Raw genomic sequence first — 23,242 nt, forward strand, 5'->3', positions numbered from 1 at the left:
CATGAAAGATATTTAAAATATTTATATATATAATATATATATATACTTTTATTATTCACCCGTTAACTCCATAATATGCCAATCACGAGCTAGTTTTCAGCAGTTATATTCCCTTAATCACGGCTGCATAAGGATGTTGTTAACTGGCAAACAGGGAGACCAGAGACACGGCCAGAGGTGACATCACGCAGCCTACGCCATTGCAATACAATTGTCAAGTTCAGTGGCGGTTTGGTAAAGCCGGTTCACTTCTGTTCCCTGTGCCAGGGATTCTCATGTTGGTGAAAACTGGACCAACAAGTGGTGGGGTTCCATTTCCTGGTTTGACTTCTCAGTGGCTTCATCCAGAATCTCACTGGCAACTGGTTACTGTAACACCAACCCAACCTAGGTGAGCCAACAGGGAGAGGCAAAGTTGAGTTGACAGCTGGTCGAATCCCGCTTCCCCACTCAGACCTCAAGTACCAAATGACAGAGCCCACAGAGAACACCTGGCTGAGGAGACACACGACACGGCCGGGGTTCACGCTCAACCTCTGCTTGAGGCTTTATAATTGATCACATCCTTTAAAGAGAGCAACTGCCAACATCTTAAGGAGTAATGGTCACCAGCCCTCCCTCCAGCAGTCTGTTATTTTGTAACTGCTGACCACACCCACGGTCCTGGGCTGCCCTTAGCGGCTGGTGGAGGAAGGGCCCAGGAGGGTCACACTGGGATGAGGGCAGCAGCCCAGCAGAGGAAAAATCCTCAACCCCCAGACTCTCATCTTCCTTGCAAACCACCAGCAACTCGACTTGTACGACCTGAGAGTCCCAAATGCCCCGCTCCAGCCAGCTGAGGCAACTCAGCTGGTGGGAAGAGAAGCTGCAGACAACCTTCTTGCTTCAGTGTGGCCCTGGGGCTCAGTCCCTCTGCCACCCTCATACCAGCTGCTGAAAGGGGAACACTGACCCTGCTAGTCTGGCCATCAGAGGGCGGGGACTTTACAGGGGACCAAACACCAGCTAACAAGGGCCCAGACTGGTGCTGGATCCCAGACTCATGGCCTCGTCTTTGCTCCACCAACTTCCTGACCTGGGCAGGCCCAGCAGCTTACATACCTTCTCTGCCCCCATGCTGGGGCACTTCCAATTGTAAAGATAATACTGAAGATTGCCATCCCCTATGCCAAACTTGAGCTTCTCCAAGAAGGTTTTGTTCTCCATGAGATCCAGTGCATTGAACACGTCAAACCCTTTCTGCACAGCGGCAGGGAGCAAACACAGCAGGTGAAGAGAAGTCGAGGCCGCCTCCCCTTCCCGCCCTTTTCTGTCCTATCAGAACCACCCCAGAGGCAGCCGCGAGAGCAATCTTCTTCCGAAGCTCTGGCTGCTTCCGTGAAATCCCAACTCCATCCAGCACCCACTTGCTAGTGGCAGCTCTCAGGACACTCTGAGGCCATCCTACCTGGCCTCTCCTCAGTGTCCTTCTGAGCACACTGTGCACTTGGTGTCCAGGCCACTGCTCCTGGTGTTCCTTGTCGCACCTCCCTGAAACACTCTCATAACTCCCACAGTCCTCTCTGGAGACCAAGCCCTGCACCCTTTTCTCAGAAGAGGTGGCTCCTATCAGCACGTGCACTGCTCCCTTGCTCCCTGGACGCCCCACGCCTTAGGCCTTCAGTGTACACCCTGTGATTTCATGGCACCTTACATGCTGCTTTGAGACTATACCAGAGATGCTTCCTACATCTCAGCACCTGGATCAGAAGCTCTCCCAGGGCAGGGGCCGGACTGTCCATTGTCTAGCCAGTCCAGTGTGCTGGGCTCACTACAGGCAGACCCATAATGGACTGAGGCTGACCTCTTGGGTATAAAAGAAGCCTGAGCCCCTCCCCCCATGCTCTACAGTCAGCCGCTCCAATGACTCACCACAAAAGAGACCAATCTCCCCAGCCCCACGCTGGGGAAGTCGTAAGGAGAACCCCTTTCCTCCCCGAGCAGGCCTGGCTATTCAGGCTCCTTGGCAGCGCCTCCCGTGAGAACAAAACTCACTGAAATAAATCAGGAGGAGTTCAATGCCTGCACTTCATGTGGATGCTCCCTGCTCCCTGTTTCTAGGTGCTGGCTGAAAACTGCTGGGCTCCTTCCTCCCTGAGCAGAGCAGAAGGGCAAGGAAGGCTTAAAGCCCCCAGCTCGCGGGCAGCTACCTCCCCTGAGCCCCTGCCCCTGCCCCAGAGACCTCCTGCCCCTCTCGTCTGTTCCTCACCATTTTGGCAAGAACAAGGGCGTCGCCCATGAGGTCTAGAAGAGGAGTCTGGGTGTGAACGTTGTAGAAAGAATAAGCAGCCTTTAGACTCTTGTGGGTTGGATGGTTCATGATGGTGGAGGGAAGTGTGTAAAAGCTCAGAAAGTCTGTCACCTCACCGTTTGCATTCTGAAGGGAAGACAATAAAAGGAGGCAATGTCACACATGCATGGGGCTCCTGCAGTCTGGGATCAGACTGTTTCCTCTTGCTCTCACACCACCCTCAGGCAGCTCTGCCCCTCTGGAAGAATGGGCAGAAACTGAAACAGGATATGCAGGAGGAGAAAATGCACTGGCCAGGGCCCTGGAGGACAGAGCCAGGAGGAAAATCCAGGCCAGACCATGGGGGCTGGATCTGTCGGCTCTTTCCTGGTCTGCACATCACCAGGGACTGAGTGTGGCTCACATTCCCCCAAACTGTGTCCCCAGTGGCTGGCCAGCACCACCTCCGGCCAGGACAGGCAGGGATAACAGGTTTCCCTGATAAGAGGGGCTCGGTTCTGCCAACAACGGGGACTGGGGTGGGAGGGGGGACAAGAGCTCCCACCAAGTCCAGAGGGTATCATTTCAGCAAATGCAAACAACTTCCTGTCTTTAGGGAGGACCAAGCACGAACGGGTCAAGGAAGTCTAGGGTGCCAACACCCCCAACTATTGATTCTCCAGTTACTGAGCCTGGGACACCTAGCCACATAAGGAGGAAGTCATCTATGAATGGTCAAAGACCCGAACACCCCTCCCCACTCACCTCCACCACAAAAGTGTCAATGATGTTCTCCTGGGGGTAGAACCAGTGCTCCACCTCCTCCTGGCTCATGACTGGCGTGAGGTGGAACTGCTTCAGGTACCTGGTAAGGAGCTGGTGCACTACTGGAATGTCCTTTTTTTCCATTGGTCGCAGCCCAGCTGTCTTGGGAGCCTGGAAGGAAAACAGACAAGACAGCATCAGATGTGCTGACTGAGAGCATCTTGGCTCCTCTCAGGTCCTATAGGAACCAAAACCTTCCACTGTCTCCCTTCTTCCCCAACCCCGGATCTACCCGCCCAGGCCGAGACACAAACCTTGGTCACCCCTGGCAACTCCCTCTCCCCCACTGTCCACAGCCACTCCGGCCCAGCCTGCTGCTCCAGTGTGTCTTGGCCCTTCCCCTCCATGTTTAAGCTGTTGCTTCAACCTCTCATCAACACGGCCTGACCCCGTCTTCCTAAGAAACACAGCCCACCACACCCCTCCCCCAGCCGTGTTCCAAACTCCTCAACACAGAGCACAAGACCTTCCACCCTGGGACCAGCAGGCTGTTCCGACTGCCTCTGTCCCTCTAGCCCAGTGATGTCCTCACCAAGGGCAATTCTGCCCTCACCCTCACCCCTAACACTTGACAGTACTGGAAGCCATTTTTGGTTGCCAGGCCTAGGGGGAGGAGTGCTATGGGCATCTAGCAGGTAGAAGCCAGGGATGTTGCTAAAACATCCTACACGGCCAGAACAGTCCCAACGACAAAGAACTACCTGACCCAAAATGTGAATGGTGCCCCGTTGGAGAGAAACCCTGACCACCCCGTGGATGTGCTGGGCAGGCCCTGCCCAGTGCTACTCCTGGGCTTCAGGAAGCCTTCCTTGGCTCCTCTCCTCTGCGCCCTCACAACCTTCTGCCCCTGAACTGTAGCTGATCTCGTCCGACACTCAGAGCACCTCACAGACTCCCAGCTGCGGCCCTGTGAGACCCCGGCCCCACAGATAAACACTGGGTGCTGGCTTTGTCCACCTGGACACCACTGCTCCAGCAGTCCCCCCAGTAGGACACTCACACCAGTTAAATTCAGAAGAAAAGCACCGAGCTCCTGGAATTTAATCTCAAATCAGAATCCCAACGCACAGCTGCTTTTTCTTAAAAAAAAAAAAGCTCCAGGGGAATGAAGCCATGTGATGCTCTGCAGTAAACACGGGGGCTGAGAGTGTCCCCAAAGACTCAATCTGCAAAGGTGGGGCCAGCCAAATCTGCAAACAGGGCGCAGTTACCGCTTAAACACCCCAGCCACTGCCTGATTAACTGCTTTCCAGTGTAGGACTGCCTTTAACCCTTTGAGTACTGAGTTCTTTTCATGCTTGCTGACCCTGGGAGTGTTTTGTTTTCAAAAAATGAAATTAGATCCAGGTCCAGGTTTGTTTGGCTTTTTAAAAATATATATATATATTTTTTTCATTTATTCACTTTAGAGAGGGGGGAGACAGAGAGAAGGGGGAGGGGAGAAGCAGGAAGCATCAACTCCCACATGTGCCTTGACCAGGCAAGCCCAGAGTTTTGAACCAGTGACCTCTGCATTCCAGGTTGAAGTTTTATCCACTGCGCCACCACAGGCCAGGCCAGTTCCAGTTTCATTAACTTAAAATCATCATTGTTTGATAACCAATTTATGAAAACAAGAAGAACATACATTTGCATTTTTAATGTTGCTTTACCCATTTTTAAAATAAAATTTGTTACGATCGTACTCTGGATGGTCAGGAGGCACGAGGACATACATGCATGTTTGTACTACTGAGAGGGTTAAAAGAGCAGTTTCAGGACCTCTCGCTGCCAAAATTCCTTGCTGATCCTGATGTCTCCAGGGAACACTTACTGACTTGTTCCTACACAGCAGCTCCCACAATGACACCTCAACTCCTGGCCCGAAAAAGCAGCCATGCTGGGGTTCTTCACTGACAGGTGGGGAGGTCCAGAGAGTCTTTGGTTGCTACACCTTAAAAATGCTCTCCGCCTGCCTAGAAACGGGGGCAAATCTGTCATAACGGAAAGGAGAAGGCAGCCAACGTGGCCCTCCGAATCAGTTTTTGTTGGGCAGTGTCTAACTGCTGCAGCGAATGGGACACGAATGACCCCAATCCAAGGGTGAATTAGCCTAATCCCGGGGTGATTAACCCAGCTGGGTGGCTGATGAGCCTTGGCGGGCAGCCCTCTGGTAGCAGACCCAGCAACTGCGTGACAAGGCCTGGAAGAGCCGAGGGAGGAGCCACCGGAAGATCCGCCGGATCCCGAAGCATGGAACATTTGTTTTGTTGGGGAACTAGGCAAACTGAGGCCCAGAACGAAAAAGCAGCTCACTCCAGTCCTTGAATGACAAAGTTTGGGAAGGGGCATTGGAGTCAGAAATCTGGACTTCCCTCATAAGCCCGTCATCTGTCCTTTACCTGACGTGGCAGAGGGAGCCACAGACACTCTCTGGCTTATTTACAAGGGGCTCAGTGTACTGCAGTTCAGTGAGTTAATTTATCGTTTTTTCTTTTTAGATTCATTGATTTTACAAAGAGAGGAGGGGTTGTGCAAGAAGTATCAACTCGTTGCTTTACTTTAGTTGTTCACTGGTTGTTTATCATATGTGCCTTGACCAGGCAAGCCCAGGGTTTTGAACCAGCAACCTCAGCGTTCCAGGTCAACGATCTATCCACTGTGCCACAACAGGCCAGGCCAATTCACCTTTCTATCTAGGCTCAGTTAAGCTAAGACTGCAGAAAATATGTGTTCTCTGAACCTATCAAAGGATGACAGAGAAACTAGCCCAGGAGAGCTGAGAAAGTCCGACTAAAATAAAACTCTTGCTATAGGAAATAGACAGTGGAAAGAGGTAATCTAGGAATCTGGAGGCTATGGGTTAAGCCAGTTTTCTGAATCCTCCGCCCGCCCAAAGCCCTGTTCCTTTCTTGCTGGGACCAGGCTCTCCCCGGCATCTCCTGCCCCCTGCCCCTGCCCATCGTCCTGGAGCGCCACTGGCCTCTGGCAGTCGGTAGAGCTTCATGGTACGCTGCATGGTCATATTTCTGCTCAGGTGGGAGAACTTCACTTCAATCAGCTTCCGTGGGTTTAGAGACCGATGCCAGTACCTGTGGGGACACAAATGTCCTGCCCTCAGAAGATTCTGGCAAGCCCCATTAAGAGGACAATAGATGGCAAGGAGACCCCCAGATGGCCAGCAGGTGGCATGAGACACACATCACTTGAGCCAGTGGCATCGCTCGCCACCCGGCAGTGAATGCAGAGCTGCCAGAGCTCTTCCTAGATTTTCTTTCTCCCTATTTTTCTTCCTCAATTTCAAAAGCAAGCCCTGTTACAGTAGTTGCCTGGGAAGAGCACTCCCTACTCCTGGATCCAAGTCAATGGAAAAGAGTTACAGTGCTTTATAAGGGGTCACCCTCCTTCTCCCGCCTCTACTGCATCTGCCCGGTGGTTTTACTTTAAAAGTTCTTGAGGCACAGACTGTGTAATTGTTTCAAACAACTGTCTCTGAGACAGGTTCTCCTTGGATTACACGGGGATCAAACATGCTCTCTCTCTCTCTCTCTTTTTTTTTAAAGTAACAGATTTTATTTGTTTTGTTTTTTTGTGTGGTTTTTTTTTACAGAGACAGAGAGAGAGTCAGAGAGAGGGACAGATGGGGACAGACAGACAGGAACGGAGAAAGATGAGAAACATCAATCATCAGTTTTTTGTTGTGACACCTTAGTTGTTCACTGATTGCTTTCTCATATGTGCCTTGACCGTGGGCCTTCAGCAGACTGAGTAACCCCTTGCTTAAGCCAGCGACCTTGGGTCCAAGCTGGTGAGTTTTGCTCAAGCCAGATGAGCCCGCGCTCAAGCTGGCGACCTCGGGGTTTCGAACCTGGGTCCTCCGCATCCCAGTCCGACGCTCTATCCACTGCGCCACCACCTGGTCAGGCAAACATGCTCTCTTAAACACAATATTAAAAACAAAACTGAGCCAACCACTTAAAACTTTCAGACATTTACCATAAAAATCCAGATGTAGGCTTGTCCTTAAAAACTGAAACAAAATCCTAGCTGACTGACCTCTTATTTCCAAATGGCAGGAATGAACAGGAGCTGAGAAAGGCTATCCCTTTTGGACAGTCTGCCGTTCTTACAATCTCCTTTCAATCCTCCATGCTCCTCACCTGGCTCCTGTGGGCACCCACAAGCCCCTCTTATCAGACACTAAGAGAAGCAAGGTGCTCTCAGGCAAACACTGGGCTGAGAGGCAGAGCTGTGACTGACAGTGACACAGCTCAACTAGAGCAAACGTCTCAGTACTCCTTGGGCCTTGCAGGAAGGGACTGTTACCTGCAGGTGCCGACAGGCTTTGGTAATACCACCCCGGCCGTGTAAACAGCTTGGAAAATGCCCTCCAGATGAACCCGCCGGGTTATCTCACGGATCAGGACTGGAGCCACCCTCTTGGAGCGCAGCTTCTTGTGGACACACAGGAAGTTGATCTCTACCATCTTCTTCTCCCTAAAGAGAGAGAAAAAAAGTGACAAGACTTTAACAGGCAAGGCAGTCCCTTCAGGCGCACGCAGCCACTCCTGCAGGGACTGAGGCCTTCAGCAGACAGTGCTCTGCCACCGCCTGCACCAGCAGTCAGTCCTGGACTCCTTCCCGCTGCTCTGCTCCACCAGGCAAGGAGCCGCTCTCTCAACACAGGCTCTACTTCCAAAGGTTCAGTGGGACTCAAGCAAACTGCTTTATTTGAAGGTACTGCCAACATCTCCCTGATGAATCTGCGGTGGCAGGCTGGGGAAGTCCCACCTTCAGCAGACAGGGAAATCACAGTCAGTCAAGGGTTACTCTAGGATTGCAAGGGTTTTGACACCAACAAGAATCCATGGCCTATCAGCCCATTAGACTGTGGCGGGGGTTCTGCCGTTTCCCGGGAGAGCGAAGAGCAGAGCTCGAAGGCCACGTGACTGAGTGAGTCACGCTGGCTCTGGCCCATTGCTGAAGCTGTCCAAGTGTATCAGCATGTGACTGGTGCAGGTGCAGACACTGAGCTCCTGTTCGGGTCATGCACTGGCCTTCAGGGTGGCCCTCCTTTAGCCCAGGTCCCAGAACAGAGAACCAGCAACAATTCAGAGTAAAACAGGTGGTTCTTACTATAAATTTCTACTCTGAGGGCCTGAGTTCCCTCCCTTCATGGGACCTTCCCTCTGTCTTCGGTGGAAGATATCTGTACGTGTTTTCCTTCCACCCCTCCCAGACCGGGCAGGACCGCGGGACGTGGGAGCTGGGGGTGGTGCTGGTGCTTACGTGTCATAGATGTGGATGTTTGCTGGGATGGCGCTGATGAACCCAACCAGTTTCCGACTTGAGACCACTCGAACCCCACAGTGCCACTGGGGGAGCCAGCCAGGCGGCCGGAGCGCCCTAGAAGAGACAGGGGAGCGCTGCAGCGCTGCTTGCCAGGGGACGGGGAGGGCCGTTTGGGCTCCACAGCTGAGTTTGGGTCTAACTTCCTGCTACCACCTTCCTGGGGGATTAGCATCTAATTTCTCTTTAGGGCCAAGCTCTCCTGGACACAAATGGAATTGAGCCATAGCCCCTTCTTGCTGCTCGGCCCTCTTGGCCTACTTACCTACCTAAGCCAAGGCTGTCATACTGAGGTTTTACACCTCATCCAATTTCTTTGTGCTCACTTTGACAGTTTAAGCCAGAGGCCTGGCCTCCTTGGCTCTGAGTCCAGTGGGTCCTGTGGTTGGGCGCTGATTGTGGAGCCCCTGGAGGACTGGTGTCTATCTGCCCTCCGCCTCATCACTCCCCTCTTCCTGCTTGCCCATTCTTCCTCTTCTTCCTCTCCTTCCTCCACCAGGCAGCCCCTCTACATTCAGCTTCATGTCTGTACCTTCTGGATATTAAATGTGATCAGGATGGTGGATGGCTCAGCCAGGCAAGGCCATTGTCACACAACCGAGTGTACTCAGGAACTGGATAGAAAATGACCACTTTTTAAAATTTTTATTTTAAAATCTTAGTAGCTTTCATCACGCCTTCCTTTCTTACATGAAGTTCCCATACAACAGATGATCTTTTCTTCTGAGTAACAATTCCACAAAGTCTCCCTCACCCAGTCATTCTGCTTTAAATAAGGCTTCAAGTCTAAGCTCCACAGGAAGCAAGTCTCCTTCAGATGCAGGAACTCAGAAACTACATACTAACAGCCATTCAAAGATTGGCTCAGAGGGGATGAAAAAGCCGATGTCCTGTGGAGGTTCTGCTCTTTGCCTTGGCCCAGAACCATAATAAAGCCCTTACAACTCACCATAAAAGAAATTCCGGGGAATAATCAAATCGGAACATGTTGTCATCATCTTCCACATAATTCTCATTCAAGAGGGTGTACAATTCTTTTAGCTGCAGAGAAACAGGTGCTGCCTTAGAAGTGTTCTGCCAGATGGGGGTCAACGGGAATACCCTGGGGCTCCAAGCTTTTCTGAAGAACAAGGCAAACTACCAAAAGCTATGTTTAATCTCACAAATTCTTTCCATCCCGGGCGTGGCATGGACTCATTTGGAAAAAGCAGCCTAGTTGTAATAGAAAACTAAGTCACAAAGGGGTAGACTGGCAGACGACCAAGAATGTCATCCAACTAACCAACCACTCCCTTGTTAAGACAAGGGCATGACTGAATGGACGAATAAGAAAAATGAAAGCACAACTAAAGGGCATCTGCCTTGAGGAGCTAGAGGTTACCACCGCTCAGCCTGCCAGGAGTCCAGTGCTTCGTCTGCAGGATCCGGGCAGGCCCCAGAGGCAGGGCACGTGGGGGATCTGCTCAGACCTGTCTGGCTCAGCTCCTAAGAGAGCCTTTGAAGAAGGCTTGAGTAGAAGCTGTCTCCCTAAGACTGCAGGGCTACCTGTGAAGCTGGTGCCCAATCCACACCTGTGGCCTGCCTGGGCCTACTCACCACACCACGGTCCCCCAGGTCCAAGGCATCCCAAGTGAAGCCCTGGGGCAGGGTGTAGGGCTCCTGGCGGATGTTGTCTTTGTCAGGCTCCACGGGCCCATGGGTGTTTACCACTTCTCCTAGAAGAAGAGCACAGCCATGAGCCTTATCTGCTGTCTCCTAGGAGAGGGAAGGAGCTCAGCTCAAAAATGGACCAGAACAAATTCCTCCTGTCCCCAGGAGGCCCCATCTGAAGAACACTCTGTGTTTGAGAACTGCAGGCCATTTCTCCATCACCCTTGGCCCCTAACTGATGGTCAGTTCACGAAAAACTTCAGAACAATCACTGTGATCCAAGATGGTTGGTTTTTTGGAAATCCTTTTACATCTCCCTCTGGTTACTGAATGACAAACATTTATCTTGACTAAATTGGCTTCCTGCCTCCTGGTTGGTGCAGAGTGCTGTCATGACCCTGGCCCATCAACCTAGATGGATTTATAAGGAGTTGCAACAAAGCTGCTTTTGTGCCAACAGCAACAACAATGTACTGGGCTCATTCCTAAACCAGATGATGGCATCTAGGCGCCAGGCTGGATCTTGGCCCTGCCAGCCTTAGCTTTTAGCAATGTGGGCCAGAAACTGCTGCTGCCAACTCAGGCCCTCGGTGTTTACAGAGTCCTGAGAGCGCTGTTGGATTGAATCACTAAGTCCACACAATGCTGCCGGGAAGTTAGGCTCTGACACAACATCCCCACCCTGGACAGAACTGCTCCTCTGGGGAGTATGTGGGGAGCGCTTGGGGTTGCTCAGAAGATACAGCCCCAATTCCACCTACAGACAGATCAGACTCACTTGATAAATGTTGGACAAATCAACCACTTAATTTTGGCCACTGGAGTTAGTTTCACAATTCAGAGCTTGTGTGTGTTCACACTTGGAAGAATGCACTGTTTAGTACATTTTGAAAACTATACAGTTTGCTCCTAGCACAGGACACTGTATATTAGACATTCAGTTCATACTTTTACTGATTTTCAGACTCCTGGTCGAAATATATCATCCTAATGTGTGACAGGCAGATCTAGACCCCCCTGGTAACAGATCTGTGGGGCAGACGAAGTAGAAATAACCACCTGTGTCTATGAGCTAAGGAAAACACCATCAGCACTAACCATCAAACTTGGTTTCACTCAAGACATTTACTGAACACCAGCGTGCAGACATTGTACACTAGGATAGAGCTGGGAAAAGACAAAATCCCATCTCCACAAGACATACCATCTTCTGGGGAAATAGTTAAGAAATGAGACATTACCAACATGCTAAGGGACACAAACTGGAAACTACAGGTAACAATGGGATACACAGCAGGGAAGCAGCCGGCCACCTATTTACAATCTGTCTCCCTAACTGGTTTGCTTGGGTAGAGGTGATATTTTCCTTCCTTTTGAAAAAAACTGACCTTTTGATTTTTTCATAAAGCAGTCCTTATGAATTAATTTAATGTAAGTCACTCCACTTCCAATTCACTGCCATGTAAAAATTTTTGAGCCTACAAAGCCAAGGGTCAAAGTACCAAGGATTTCTCCTTTCATCTTATCTAGGTGCTAGTCTATTTTCCTTGTCTTATACTGAACTTACACCTTATCCAAAATACATTTTACTTCAGAATCTTTTTATTATTATTATTTTCCTAAATGATGTCCATGGTCTTCTCTGCTGTATCATGTACCACTTGATGGGGATATGTTCTGAGAAACACGTCATCAGGTGATTTCATCATTGTGCAAATATCACAGATAGCACATTACTACACAAAACAACACGAGACTAAATCAAGCACATGAGAAAATGACAGAGTCAAGAGATATGATAAAACACAAGACGTATAAGGCTGCTGCTGCTGCCCTAACACTGCATACTGCTTTACAGCAAAAAAAAATTTTTTTTTAATTTTTTAGTGAGTTGGGGAGGCAGAGAGACAGACTCCCGCATGTGCCCGGACCGGGATCCTCCTGGCAAGCCCACTAGCGGGTGATACTCTGACCATCTGGGGCCGTTGCTCCGTTGTTCAGCAATGGAGCCATTTTTTTAGTGCCTTAGTTGGAAGCCATGGAGCCATCCTCAGTGCCTGAGGCCAATTAGCTTGAAACAATTGAGCCATGGCTGCAGGAGGGCAAGAGAGAGAGAAAAAGAGAAAAAGAGAGAGAGATGGAAGAGGGTGTGGAGAAGCAGATGGGTGCTTCTCCTGTGTGCCCTGACCGAAAATCAAACCTGGGACATCCACATGCCAGGCCAACAATCTACCACTGAGCCTATTGGCCTGGGCCATAAACTATTTTTATAAGTAGAAAAGGTATACCCCAAAATAACAATGAACAATATAGTATAGTAAATACACAAATCAGTAACATTGTCATTTATTATCATTATCAACTACTACATACTGTATATGATTACATGTGTTATACTTTTATACAACTTGCAGTCCAGGTTTGTTACACCTGCATTACTACAAACACAGGAGCTTTGCATTATTACGCTATGATGTCCCTAGGGGAAAAGAATGTTTTAGCTCCATTACTGTCTTATGGGACCACCACTGTATATGTGGTCTGTTGTTGATCTAAATGTTATTATGCAGCACATGACTGTATTACAATAACCCCAAAGCCAAATTTTTTCACTTAGGCTGATTACTAAGGTCCTGCATGCAACAAGCATTTCCATTCCTCCCTCACCACTTGTTCACAGAATCTTAGAATGCACCAGTTCCATGGCAAGAGCTGGTAAATGAAATGGATAAGGTGACTTCTAAAAAGTAAAATGACATAATCTGAAATAGGGGGTAAAAAATTTATTACGGAGCACAGAGAACTGTTACATAGTCTAATACACTTGCTGTTTAGAAAGCCTTTAAATGAGGAATTTAGGATGATTCTAAACTTCTAAAAAATTCTATGTCTCTTTAGTGGAAGATAATCTTTTCTCCTTTATTTTGAGAGAGAGAGAGAGAGAGATAGGGAGAGAGAGATGAGAAACATCAACTCATAGTTGCATCAATTTAGTTGTTCATTGATTGCTTCTCATATGTGCCTTGACGGGGGGTGGGGGGGGGAGGCTCAAGCCAAAGAATCATGATGCAGCCTCTCCAGAAACTTTTTGTCAATAGCAACCCTCTGCAGTTAGCCACCAAGGTTAGCTGTGGCTTGGTCTCAGAAGGCATCTCTAACTCTATGTCCAGTCTCTTCTGGAATCTTTTTTGATTTTCTGCCTGTCCCACCATTTAAGAGTTCATTATAGCTTTCTTAAGGGGTGCCAACCAAACCTGCATATGGTACTCCAGGTGTTGAGCCATCGCCATTAAGCAAAATGTCAAATTACTCTGCAGTTATAAGCATGCACTGGCAAGAGACTGGCGATGTGGCTGATCCGGATTAAACATTTGTCAAGATAAACAAGACAGTTTCTCTACAAAATCTATATGGGAAGATACAGCCATGGGAAGACATGCCTACTCATCATGTGCCAGTGCACTGTTTTTCACTGCAGATTTATATCGGAGGATGATGGACTAATTTGTTCTCAGTGTGTTCTACTGTGCAGCGATACGGCCCCTGAACAAAAGCCTTTTCTATACTGCACTTCAAGACTAACCTCTAAAAGTAACCATAAGGCACTCCCTCCCCACAAATTGTGTGGAACCCTCAGCATGTCCCTGACCCCTGCCCTCGACTGGGTAAGAAAGCATGTACATACCCAGTTTGGGGACGGGCTGCGTGTCCCAGAACTGGTAGCTTCTCTTGGTAGCCTCCTCCATTGTTTTGGCAGGTCCCTGACCCACTGAAAACAGTTCAATGGCCTTCTGTATTTCCTGGATCCTCTCTGCTGGCAAAGAGTTCATCTGGACAAGAAAAAGTTGGGGAGAGAAAAGGCCCATTATGTTAAAAAGCACTTTTGAGTAATTACAGGTTCAACAGTTAAGGGGTACAACTTGGAGGGATTTGGTTCCTCTTTCCTAATCCCAGAGGTCACATATTGTACAAGTGGAGGAAGTTGCTGACGAGTAATTTGATGGATGGGTGCTTCCTACAGGGTTTCTCCCCTTCTTGTGATGTTTGATGGCAGAAGTAATACATGCTCAGTGTAAAATTCCAAACACTGCAGAAATGTATAATACATACAGAAAGTAAAAACCCAACAATCCCACCCTGGATGAGTAGCTCAGCTGGTTGGAGCATCATCCCATATGCCAAGGTTGTGGATTCAATCTCTAGTCTGCACACATACAGGAATCAACTAATGAATGCATACCTGAGTGGAACAACAAATCAATGTTTCTCTCTCGCCTTTCCCCTCTCTAAAATCAGTCAAAACAAAGACAATCCCACTCCTCAAATATAATCCTTGTCATCAACAGTCTTAATTTGGGAGGTTCAGAAGAGGCAAATTTCAGACTTTTTTGCATGCAAGTTCCAAACACACAATTTCAAAAACTAAAATTGGATCATATATTATTCTATAAATTGCTCTTTTTAAAACAGTATGTCTAAGAGACCTTTCCATGTGGCTACACACAGGCTTGCCCATTCTGACTACTGTGCATGTACCACTGTATATTTAGCCAACCCCCTACCAATGGGCATTTTGTTGGTTTTGTTCTTCAGTGTTACAAATATACTGTAGTGAACTTCCATGTACATCTATTTTTGCTCACTTGGATATGTATTCCTGCAGGATAAAGTCTAAGAAAGGAGGTCTGCTGGGTCAACAAATATGCACATTTGAAATGACTGTATTGTAATTTGCTAAGTAGAAATTAATAACCAATGAATAGTACTATATTATGAGTGTTTCTCCAGACTCATCATTAGACTTAACAAATCTTAATCTCTGCCTATCTAAAAGAAAAAAATACTATTTTTCACTTCTTCCTTTGACGTCAGGGGAAAGCACAAACAGTCCTCCTCGACCACAAAGCATGCAGTGGAGCTTCCCACAGGTGGGGAAGGTGCGACGGTCAGCACACCTGGAGGGCATGGGTAAGGCCTGCCCTTGGAAAACCGCCTTCACGATCTGTCTCCCCTACCAGGCAAGTATGCATTTTCATTTCTTTCATTGTGAGTTTAAGCATCTTTTCTTTTTCTTAGTTAAAAAATAATTTTGATTGATTTTAGCAAGAGGAGAGGGAGGGGGAGGAGGAGAAAGAAAGGGGAAGAGAGGGAAGGGGAGAGGGAGAACAGGGAGGGGGAGGGAGAAGGGGGACACAGGACAGCGGAGGGAGAGAGGGGAGGGAGAAAGAGGGGAGGGAGAGAGGGGAGGGAGAGAGAGGAGAGGGGAGGGAGAGAGAGAACATCGATCTGTTCCTGTATGTGCCTTGACCAAGGATCTGAACTGGCAACCCCTGCATTTTGCAACGATGCTCTAACCAACTGAGCTATCCGGCCAGGGCATAATTATCTTTTCATACAATGGCTGAACATTTAGTTTTTGTGAACTACCTACTCATTTCATTATTTTAAGTTGACTGATCCATGTATTACAAATATTTCCCTGTTTGTTGTTTATCTTTTGACTTTTACAGAGTTTAAATTTGTCAATATTTCTTTTCTTTTTTTGTGTGTGACAGAGACAGAAAGAGACAGATAGGGACAGACAGGCAGGAAGGGAGAGAAATAAGAGCATCAATTCTTTGTTGCGGCACCGTAGTTGTTCATTGATTGCTTTCTCCTATGTCCCTTGACCAGGGGGCTTCAGCCAAGCCAGAGACCTTGGGCTCAAGCTGGTGAGCCCTACTAAAACCAGATGAGCTGGCACTCAAGCTGGCGACCTCGGGGTTTCAAACCTGGGTCCTCCGTGTCCCAGTCTGATGCCCTATCCACTGCGCCACCGCCTGGTCAGGCTAAATTTGTCAGTATTTCTTTGTGTCTTCTGGGTCTTATGTGTCAGGCTTATGATTATAAAAATGTGCATAATTATTTGTAATACTTTATTAACTTTTCTTTTTATTTAGATTGTGAAAAAAGGAACACTATAAAACAACATGTTTACATTGCTTATTCCTAGGAGGAAGGATTGTCAACATAAGACACATTTAAACCTGTAGAAAATTTTTATGAGTTTATTTGAGCTAAACGTATGACTACTGCCGGAGCAAAATCTCAATGGATTGAGAAAATGCTCCAGAGAATGGCAGTTTTGTACCTTATTTTCACCTTATACATTACAATCAAAGGAGGAAGCGTAAGGGGGTTACATGAAATCCACTGGTGATTAGGGAGGCAGGAGAAAGCAAAGCAGGGAAAAATCTCTGGGATTGAATAAAAAACAAAACAAAATAACAAAAAAGTAAAACAAATATGCTTCTTTTACATTTGTAGGTATACAATGGTCAACAGTTAGAAATGAACAGGATAAACAATAACGATGAGGGGTTTTGTGGTTTCTGCTCTGGTACAGTGAGGGGAGGAAGGAAATTACCTTAACCTTCCAAAGGTTGGTTATCGTAGAAGCAAAAAGACAATAGACGGGTTCAGTTAAGATAAAGATTGACTTTTATTTAAGAAAAAAATCTTTTTGGCCCTGGCCAGTAGGCTCAGTGGTGAAACGTTGGCCCTCAGAGTAGAAATCCCAGGTTCCGTTCCCGATCAGGGCACACAGAAGAAACCATCTGCTTCTCTCCACCCCACCCTCCCAGCCAGGGTTCCAATGGTTCGAGCCGGCTGGCCCAGGCACTGAGGATGGCACCATGGCCTTGCCTCAGGAGCTCAAGTAGCTCAGTTGCCAAGCAATGGAGCAGTAGCCCAGACAGGCAGAGCATCGCCTGGTAGGGGGCTTGCTGGGTACATCCTGGTCGGGGTACACGTGGGAGTCTGTCTCTGCCTCCCTGCCTCTTACATAATTTAAAAAAAGAAAAATGCCTGACCAGGCGGTGGCGCAGTGGATAGAGCGTTGGACTGGGATGCGGAAGACCCAGGTTCGAGACCCTGAGGTCGCCAGCTTGAGCGAGGGCTCATCTGGTTTGAGCAAAAGCTCACCAGCTTGAGCCCAAGGTCGCTGGCTCAAGCAAGGAGTTACTCAGTCTGCTGAAGGCCCACGGTCAAGGCACATATGAGAAAGCAATCAATGAACAACTAAGGTGTTGCAACGCGCAATGAAAAACTAATGATTGGTGCTTCTTATCTCTCCGTTCCTGTCTGTCTGTCCCTGTCTATCCCTCTCTCTGTCTCTGGAAAAAAAGAAAAAAAAATTTAATTAATTTAATTTATTTATTTATTTGGTGACAGGGATAGAGAGAAGGACAGATAGGAATAGACCAGTGGTTCTCAACCTGTGGGTCGAACGACCCCCCCCCCCCCGCCGGGGTCGCGACCCACAGGTTGAGAACCACTGGAATAGAACAGACAGAGGGGAGAGAGATGAGAAGCATCAATTCTTTGTTGCAGCCCCTTAGTTGTTCACTGATTGCTTTCTCATATGTGCCTTGACCAGGAGGCTACAGCAGAGTGATCCCTTGCTTAAGCCAGATGAGCCCACGCTCAAGCTGGTGACCTCGGGGTTTTGAACCTGGGACCTCCGTGTCCCAGACGGACGCTCTATCCACTGTGCCACCACCTGGTCAGGCTAAATTTATTGATTTTAGAGAAAGACAAAAACATCGATCTGTTTCTGTATGTGCCCTGACCGTGGGATCAAACTAGCAAACTCTACGTATCAGGATGATGCTCTAACCAATTGAGCAAACTGGCCAGGAAAAGACTGACTTTTTTTGTCAAGGAAGATAGCAACCTAGATATCACTATCTGCCATGACTCACTTTTAGTTAGACAGGTTTAATTTCAGACCATTCCATGTGGTTACTTTAGGTCTCTGAGTTTGTAAGGCCGCCCTGCTGGTCTCCCGAGCTTGTCAGGGTTAGTATGTGGCCCTTTTTCATCCACAGGACTATAAGTGATTTTAGTTTTCTTCTCACTGTGTTGTTTCCACTAAATTCTCTACAATGAACTGCATCACTATTGTAAAAAGGAAAATGAAAGAGCTATGTAAATGGTACTTTGTTAAAATTTTCTAATTTCAAGGGAACCATTTATTTTTATTTTTTTTTATTTAATTTATTGTGTTTACATAGATTCTAGTGTCTCCCTGAAGGGAACCATTTTGATATAGGCTCAAGCTTCAACTCCCTGGAGTTACCCAAATACCCACCCCCAGACAAACAAAAAAACAAAATCCTTAAACAAAGCATGGGCTTGGGTTACAATTCCTGACTGAAAGACATGGGTAAGTTACCTCTCTCATCTTTAAAATGGGAAGACCTCACCTACCTTGTAGGGATGCTGAAATGCCTGGCAAGAGCCTCGCCAACAATGTAGTTAATAATGGTGGTCTTTTTTTTTTTTCATACAGGTTTGATATCGATAATAGTAAAAAATTACTTAAGGCCATATCAAAATAGGGTAGAAAACTGAAGTTGGAGCATACCATTTGAGGCATGAAGCAAAGTACAGACAGATCAGAATGAGACCAAATTTCTTGCAAGGCTTATAAACTGGGAGGCAATTCTAAAAGAGGAATTATGAATGTTTTGAACTTCTCCCAGGGCCTACTTTAAAGACGATGGTACTTACCTGAAATAAAAGGTTTTCTTTTTAAAATATTGTTTTATTTACAAAACAAAACAACCCTTGCCCATACTTCTGGGACTCAGGTATGTAAACCAGCCTTAGGTGGTAAACTCTAGGCCAGAGGCTCTCAGCTAGTGAAACTCAGAAATTGATGTGGGACTCATGGTTTTCATTACAATGACTACAGCACTAAGAGAATGCTTGCAATATATAAAGATCTGCCTTAAAAAGCACAGGCCTTGGCCCTGGCTGGTTGGCTCAGTGGTAGAGCGTCGGCCTGGTGTGCAGGAGTCCCGGGTTCGATTACCGGCCAGGGCACACAGGAGAAGCGCCCATCCGCTTCTCCACCCCTCCCCCTCTCCTTCCTCTCCATCTCTCTCTTCCCTTCCCACAGCCAAGGCTCCACTGGAGCAAAGTTGGCCCGGGCACTGAGGATGGCTCTATGGCCTCTGCCTCAGGTGCTAGAATGGCTCTGATTGCTACAGAGCAACGCCCCAGATGGACAGAGCATCGCCCCCTGGTGGGCATGCTGGGTGGATCCCGGTCGGGCACATGCGAGAGTCTGTCTGACTGCCTTCCCGTTTCCAACTTCAGAAAAATATAAAATAAAAAAAAATACAAAAAAAAAAAAAAAAAAGCACAGGCCTTGTACTCCCACAGAGGTGGGGCTTCAGAGGGAAAAGACTGAGAACCACTGCTATAAGCAAGAGAGGCTGGCACACGTAATTACTCTCGGACTGGCATCTTGCACAGCACCACGTGCAGTTATGTACCATTCATTCTCAGGGGACACCATGCTTGGGAGTGTCTAATCTTCCGTGTCTTAAGGTATAAGAGCAAATGTATCACCTAGATCTAGGGCAGCAGAGGGATCCAACTCCCCCATCTTGAAGTATTATCAGTGGGAATTATCAATCTAAATTGTTCCTATACATTTACCCCAAACTCTCATCTAAAATTGACTCAGTTATAAGAAAACAGAGCCTCCTTGTTACCTTCATAGGCTGATCTTGGGCTGAATCTGTCTCGCTGCCTTTCTCTTTCTTCTTTTTTTGTTTCTTTTTCTTCTTTTTGGCTCCAGTGTCATTGGCTGGACTCAAACCACTGTAAAACAAGTAAATACTGATGCAGGGTTTTTAAAAAATCATCTGTTTTGGGCTACACTGACAAAGAGCCTTCTGTGGAGCCAGGCCTTCCTTAACCAAGCCTGTTGGCTTCAGAAGCAGACTAGAGGACCCAGGTTCCCAGAAGGGGCATTTGGAGGACACCAGAAAACATAGCTCTCTTCCCTACTCCCATCTGCTCCGAGGGAGGGAGAGCTCTGCAAGGAATGTCCTATTTGTTTGAAAGGATCGTTTCTATTCTTGTTTTTATATGTTTATTGCTGGCACCAAAGGCAAATGATAATTGTTAACAGGGCACTCATACCACCAATACATCTTTAAATTTAAAAGGATGACAGCCAGAAGTGGTGTATGTGGAAACCCTCCCTCCCCCTCCCGCCCACCCTCCCAATGCATTAGTTTTAATGAGTTTCCCCAGCTGGATCTAAAGCACAAGGCAGTATCAGAAAGGGAGGAAGCAACAAAGAAAAAAGGCAATTTTGTGTTGCTATACAGTACTGTGTTCAAAATAGCAATCATGAAAAATGCCTAAATCAAGCCTGCAGGATTGAGGACAACCGTCAGCTGGTTAAGACTGGATGATCACCACAGGCAACAACACCCAATACTAGGAATCTTGGGAAAAGTGAAGCATCTAGCCCAGTGGTAGTCAACCTGGTGCTACCGCCCACTAGTGGGCGTTTCAGCTTTCACGGTGGGCAGTAGTGGAGCAACCAAAGTATCATATAAATAAAAAGATAGATTTGGCCCTGGCAGGTTGGCTCAGTGGTAGAACGTCGGCCTGGCGTGCAGGAGTCCTGGGTTCATTTCCCGGCCAGGGCACACAGGAGAAGCATCCATCTGCTTCTCCACCCCTCCCCCTCTCCTTCCTCTCTGTCTCTCTCTTCCCCTCCCGCAGCCAAGGCTCCATTGGATCAAAGTTGGCCTGGGCGCTGAGGATGGCTCTATGGCCTCTGCCTCAGGCGCTAGAATGGCTCTGGTTGCAACAGAGCAATGCCCCAGATGGACAGAGCATCGCCTCCTGGTGGGTATGCCGGGTGGATCCCGGTCGGGCGCATGTGGGAGTCTGTCTGACTGCCTCCCCGTTTCCAACTTCAGAAAAATACAAAAAAAAAAAGAGGAAAGAAAAAAAAAGAGATTTAACTATAGTAAGTTGTTTTATAAAGATTTATTCTGCCAAACTTAGCAAAAATCCGACATAAAGTACTTGGTAAGTAATCATTATATGCTTTAACTTGCTGTAACTCTGCTTTATAAATTTTATAAAGTAAAGTTACTTCCCTACTTTATAAACCACCATTACTGTGGAACCAGTGGGCGGTTAGAAAATTGTACTACTAACAGAGATACAAAAGTGGGAGGAGGTATTAAAAGGTTGACTAACCCTGATCTAGCCATTCCTGTCACAAAGAGATGACATGAAAGGTGTGAGTGTGAACGTGGTAATGGGATTTCCTCATGCCAGTGTCCTTCTTTGTGACACACCCAGTGAATGCAACAAAAACCAGTTTCTTAGCCATATTTAAGTTTCCTACCATCTCTCATCATTTTCTGTATTGTCTCTCAATATCTTTGAGATACAAATCCTACATTATACTGTTTCTTTGACATTTTCAATTCAGGGTTTTCTTCATTTTATTAATGAATTTTAAGGTTCACCTTGCAGCCTGCTTTTTTTTTTTAAGTGAGAGACAGAAAGAGAAAGAGAAGTATCAACTTGTAGTTATGTCCCTTTAGTTATTCATTGATTTCTTCTTATAAATGCCTTGACCAGGGCTGGGGCGGGGCAGAGGGGCCCAGCCAAGCCAGTGATCCCTTGTTCAAGCCAGCGACCATAAGATCATTTCAATGATCCCACGCTCAAGCCAGTGATCCTGCACTCAAGCTGGCGAGCCCATGCTCAAGCTGGCAACCTTGGGGTTTCAAACCTAGGACCTCTGTGTCCCAGGTCAGTGCTCTATCCACTGTGCCACCACTGGTCAGGCAATCCTGCAGCGTGCTTAACCTCATTATTGTTGTCATTGGTTTCTACTGTATCTAAATTGAGGTTGGCACTGTCAGTCTGGGAGTAACGCCTGATATCACTCTGCCACCTTCCTTGGAATTCTTCCATTAAAAAGCCAAAACTGCCTGACTAGGCAGTGGCTCAGTGGTAGAGAGAGCATCAGCCTAGCATGTGGAAGTCCCGGGTTCAATTCCTGGTCAAGGCATACTGGAGAATCGACCATCTACTTCTTCATCCTTCCCCCTCCTTCTTCTTTCTTTCTCTCTTCTCCTCCTGCTGCCATAGCTCGATTAATTTGAGCACACTGGCCCTATGTGCCAAGGATGGCTCCATGGAGCCTCTGCCTTAGTCACTAAAGCTCAGTTGTGAGCATGGCCCCAGATGGGGTTGCTGGGTAGATCCTGGTCAGGGCGCATGCAGGAGTCTGTCTCTATCTTCCTTCCCCTCACTTGGAAAAAAATAGGGGGGCGGGAGCCAAAATTAATCATCTACCAGTTTCTTATTCTTAGGGTCCAACCTCTTGTCTGGGTTCCCCCTTGGGTTTTCAGACCCTAAAACCGCCTTTATCCCTTGGATGTAAGGAGAAGTGGAGGCATGGCACTGGAAGGCCCAGAATCCAGAGGGTGAGAGCCTAGCAATTGTCAGTAGAGGTGAGAGAAAGGCCATAGGCCCCAAGGATGGGAGTGAGGAGAACAGAGTGGCTGCCATCTAGCATCCCACCTGGCCCCAATTACAAAGCTGCCTGCCCAGAGCTCTACTGGAACTCTAGGTGGGGCTTCTTTAAGCCTTGGCTCAAGGACACTCCAAACCAGTAGACCACTCTATACTGTTGCTCACAGTGGCTGCCAGCTTCAATTATCCCTCCCTCTTGGCCAATCACAAATGGGTCCACTCCAGGGAGCAGCCCTTCCCCTGTGACCAGTGTCAAGCCCATTTCTCCCTGCATAAACACCTGCTCCAGCATAATTCATCCCCACAGGTGAAAAGTCCTACTCCTGCTAATTGTGGGTGACCCTCTGCCCAGAGGGCTTCCCTGGCCATCCACGGAAGGGCTCACAATGAGGAGAAGCTCTATCCATTCCCAGACGGCAAGTCACCTCACTGACTCCTACAAGCTGGCCATCCACCAGCACAAGCACACAGGTGAGAGCACTCAGGCTGTTTCAACTGAAGACTCATTTACCTAAACTTTTCTGCTGGCTATCCACAGGCACACACACAAGCGAGAAGCCCAACCCTGCCGCTAACTGTGGCCTCTGCTTTACCTACTTTCCTCAACTACTGGCACAACAGCTGGCCCTTCCTGAGCCAAGTTTGGAAAGGTGTCAAGAGCAGGTATGCCCTGGAAGCCCATCAGTGGATCCACTGCCTCTGGCAGGAGCCCCAAATGGCAGCAGCCTGCACTGGGTCTTTCAGAGCCAACCCATTTAGGTGGCCAGGGTCCCCTAGTTCATTTCCGGTACTTTCCAAATACATTTATTTCAATTATGT

The 23,242-nt window shown here is 47.8% G+C and overlaps 1 protein-coding gene across 2 annotated transcripts in view; it reads right to left on the reverse strand.

The window, feature by feature from the left end:
* Positions 1–30: 30 nt before the first annotated feature.
* NMT1 (N-myristoyltransferase 1) overlaps positions 31–23,242 on the reverse strand; it is a 36,480-nt gene continuing 13,268 nt past the window's right edge. For both annotated transcript variants that reach the window (XM_066363926.1, XM_066363927.1), the window contains 11 exons: positions 19,618–19,726; positions 13,758–13,902; positions 10,019–10,137; positions 9,372–9,463; positions 8,363–8,479; positions 7,400–7,570; positions 6,057–6,165; positions 3,035–3,205; positions 2,249–2,416; positions 1,102–1,239; positions 31–387 (listed from right to left, as the gene is read on the reverse strand). In XM_066363926.1, coding sequence (XP_066220023.1) covers positions 367–387; positions 1,102–1,239; positions 2,249–2,416; positions 3,035–3,205; positions 6,057–6,165; positions 7,400–7,570; positions 8,363–8,479; positions 9,372–9,463; positions 10,019–10,137; positions 13,758–13,902; positions 19,618–19,726 — 1,360 coding nt within the window. In that variant the 3' untranslated portion in view covers positions 31–366. The remainder of the gene's footprint in view (positions 388–1,101; positions 1,240–2,248; positions 2,417–3,034; positions 3,206–6,056; positions 6,166–7,399; positions 7,571–8,362; positions 8,480–9,371; positions 9,464–10,018; positions 10,138–13,757; positions 13,903–19,617; positions 19,727–23,242) is intronic.

The sequence above is a fragment of the Saccopteryx leptura genome, chromosome 2, assembly GCF_036850995.1.
Source record: "Saccopteryx leptura isolate mSacLep1 chromosome 2, mSacLep1_pri_phased_curated, whole genome shotgun sequence".
Classification (NCBI taxonomy): domain Eukaryota; kingdom Metazoa; phylum Chordata; class Mammalia; order Chiroptera; family Emballonuridae; genus Saccopteryx; species Saccopteryx leptura.